This window comes from Mesoplodon densirostris, chromosome 12 (assembly GCF_025265405.1).
Source record: "Mesoplodon densirostris isolate mMesDen1 chromosome 12, mMesDen1 primary haplotype, whole genome shotgun sequence".
Classification (NCBI taxonomy): domain Eukaryota; kingdom Metazoa; phylum Chordata; class Mammalia; order Artiodactyla; family Ziphiidae; genus Mesoplodon; species Mesoplodon densirostris.
In genome coordinates this window covers 67,325,577-67,328,510 of record NC_082672.1, presented here as the reverse complement: position 1 = coordinate 67,328,510, position 2,934 = coordinate 67,325,577, and the positions used below count along the sequence as shown (strand labels likewise).

The 2,934-nt window shown below is 44.7% G+C and overlaps 2 protein-coding genes across 2 annotated transcripts; both read right to left on the bottom strand.

Annotated features, from left to right (window-relative positions):
* Positions 1-1,135: 1,135 nt before the first annotated feature.
* On the bottom strand, positions 1,136-1,993 carry LOC132499999 (small nuclear ribonucleoprotein-associated protein N-like). Its single transcript, XM_060114740.1, has one exon. It carries the CDS (start codon positions 1,980-1,982, stop codon positions 1,260-1,262), a length of 723 nt encoding a protein of 240 aa, XP_059970723.1. The 5' UTR covers positions 1,983-1,993; the 3' UTR covers positions 1,136-1,259.
* Positions 1,994-2,011: 18 nt separating this feature from the next.
* On the bottom strand, positions 2,012-2,471 carry LOC132500000 (SNRPN upstream reading frame protein). The gene is made up of 2 exons (XM_060114741.1): positions 2,162-2,471; positions 2,012-2,125 (listed from the first exon to the last, which is right to left on the bottom strand). The coding sequence occupies exon 1, from the start codon at positions 2,398-2,400 to the stop codon at positions 2,182-2,184; it is 219 nt and encodes a 72-aa protein (XP_059970724.1). The 5' UTR covers positions 2,401-2,471; the 3' UTR covers positions 2,012-2,125; positions 2,162-2,181.
* Positions 2,472-2,934: the final 463 nt, after the last annotated feature.

Genomic DNA, 2,934 nt, shown 5'->3' with positions numbered 1-2,934 from the left:
AAACAAGATGTCAATTTAATCTGGGAGACTTGAAATGACAAGCTTGCCCCTTGTCAATTTTGTTCCAGTTCACCAAGTCTCAACAATCACAACAGAAGGGCAAAGGAGGAGAGGCTGTCCCTCGACCCCGGACCTTCTTGTATTTGTGGGTTTAATCTGGGCTCCAGTATGATTTTCAAGGGTTTTTATGTTCACAGATTCCTGCTTATATTAAGAAAGCTTTTTGTAGATAGAGATCTATCTGATGCTAACCAAACAGCGTATGATTACTATAAAAGTAATTTAAAGGAAAAAAAAACACACCCCACCTGAATCCTCAGGTATTTAGATGAGTATACACAAGTAAATTTGAGGTCTAGAACCAAGCCGTGTCTAAACACAACTTCATCAGATTTTGATTTGGGCAGAAAAATTAAAGCTTGTGCTTTGCTCCAACATTTTCACATTAAGACAGTCTCACCAGCTTGATTGTTTTGTTCACCTTGTCTGTTCTCCCGAGTGCACTGGGACAAGGGTGATAAACCCGACTCAGGCAACTGTTGTAAAGGAAATTGAAAGCCATGTAAATCCAGGGTTTATATTAACTGCTAAGAGCTTAAGCACCAATAGTCAGTACCTACTTAGAAGCCTGCATGTTCCACACCTTTCTCAAGAACTGGAAGAGAAAAACACCAGATCACACTCTTTCATCACATAGAAATCATATATTGGTCCTGAAAGTATTTTTAGTTCTCCATGGAAAAAGAAAATTCAATTTTGCCTTTAAAAAAATTTAAGTAATTCCAAACAGAAACACAATTTTTTCCTCAAAATTTTCACATCTTGGGACAGGAGCAATAATAATTACTCTTATTTGAGGCAGACCCTGGACCAGTACTTCATACGTGTTCTTTTCTTAATCTTCACAACAACCCCACAAAGTCGCTTCTATTATCTCCCTTTTACAGATGAGTAAACGAGGGCTCAGACGGGCAGGCAGTGGCCAGTTCAGTATTCAAATCCCATCTTCTGTGATTTCACACTACATCTCTTGGGAATGGAGTTCCAGTCATTTGGCGAGACTTATTTTTACCTTCGTGGCCCCAATTTGTATCTTTTTTTTTTTTTTTTTTTTTTTTACAACAATACCTCACAGTTCAATTTATGCATTTATTAGCTAATATTAATGCCGCAGAGGAGACAAAAGCTCACAAACACTCCACACATTTCACAAGACACATTGCAGGAAAAAAAAGTGACTAAGAAGGATCAATAGTATCCTAGGGTCTTGGTGGACGCATTCCTGGGGGAGGTGGACCTCTTATTCCTGGTGGAGGGGGTCTCATTCCTGGAGGGGGCATGCCTATTGGCATCCCTCGAGTAGGAGGAAGCCCAATTGGTGGGCCCATGGGTGGTCTCATACCAGGTGGAGGAGCCATAATTCCTGGAGGTGGAGTTGCTCGACCAACAGGTGTAGGTGCAGTCCCACGCCCTGGTGGATACTGAGTTGGGGCTCCAGCAATGCTCGCAGTAGCAGCAACTGCAGCAGCTGCGACAGTGCCTCTTCCCTGTGGGGTCATTACCTGTAGGGATGGCCCCCCAACCCCTCGGACAGGACCTGCTAATCCAGCAGGAGCCTGGGGAATTGGAACACCAGCTGGAACACCTCTGCCAGCTGCCCTACCAACCCCAGGGCCTCCTGCAGCTCCAGCAAGTGGTACCCGAGCAATGCCAGTATCTTTGGGGGGTGGTCCCTCCACAGTCATGGAAACCAAGTTCTCCCCACGCAGCAACACCAGACCCAAAACCCGCTTTTCTTCACGCTCTGGCTGCTTAGCATTCTTTGGCTTGATCTTCCTGAACTCATCACAATCACAGAGGATCAAGTTCATATGCTTGTCAAAGGCCTTAAAGGTGCCAATGAAGATCCGGCCATCTTGCAAGATACATCTCATCCTATAGTCAATGTGCTGCAGCATCTTGCTGCTCTTTCCCACAGTCATGATTGCTGTTCCACCAAATCCAATGTCCACAGGAAAGTTTCAGGATCCTTAAGACCTAAGGGAAGGCTACAGATAAAGGTATGACGCACGTTCTCCTACAAACAATGCAAGCTGGGGCGGAAGCTTCGAATAGTAGATGGAGCCTGTTTTGTTTTGTTTGCTCTCTTGGAATCAGCTACCTGGGTGTTCCAATACTGCTTTAACCACCTCTTGGTGTCTCAGCTAAGAATGCCTGTCTCAGTTCCGCCTGGAAATCCACCACAGGTACTTGCTGCTGCTGCTGAGATCGCCTTGGATACAGGTGACACTCCTGGTTGCTCAGTGAGGCTGTTCTTCTCCGTTTGACTTGGACTTCTACCTCTGGTACGTGCTGTTCTGTGGTCCGTCTCAGGTGTAAACGGTCCCTGGCCCGCTCCATCGCGCCGCTGGCCGCTCCTCAGAACACACCGTTAGGCATCTCCGGCAGCAGCTCCACTCTACGCGGCCTTTGCCGGGCCCCAATTTGTATCTTGATTTATTAGTTTTCTTTAATGAGAGAGACTAATAAAAATGGTCAGCTCTGACGTTTGACTTTACCCTAAAAAAGGCCATATTAGACGGCCATGCCATCCTGTCGACATTGGGTTACACTTTACCTTAACTTGGGTCTCCCTTCTCACCTCCTGTGGCCTCACTGGAACTCATAGAACTCATTCTATCTAGTTCCCTTTTCCCTCCCTCGCTGAGATTTCTAACATGCCATCTTCAAAAGGTATAGCAGACTTACATCCATGAAAAGTTATATGCACATTAGAATATAAATCTAATGAATTTTTAGGTAAATTTGTTACTAAAATATACTTATTGTAAAGGGCACGAACCATGCGTTTACAGCTCCACAAATTTTCAAAAAGTGAACCACCCATACATATAACCAGCACCCAGATAGAGAAATAAAATATTACCAGGCAAA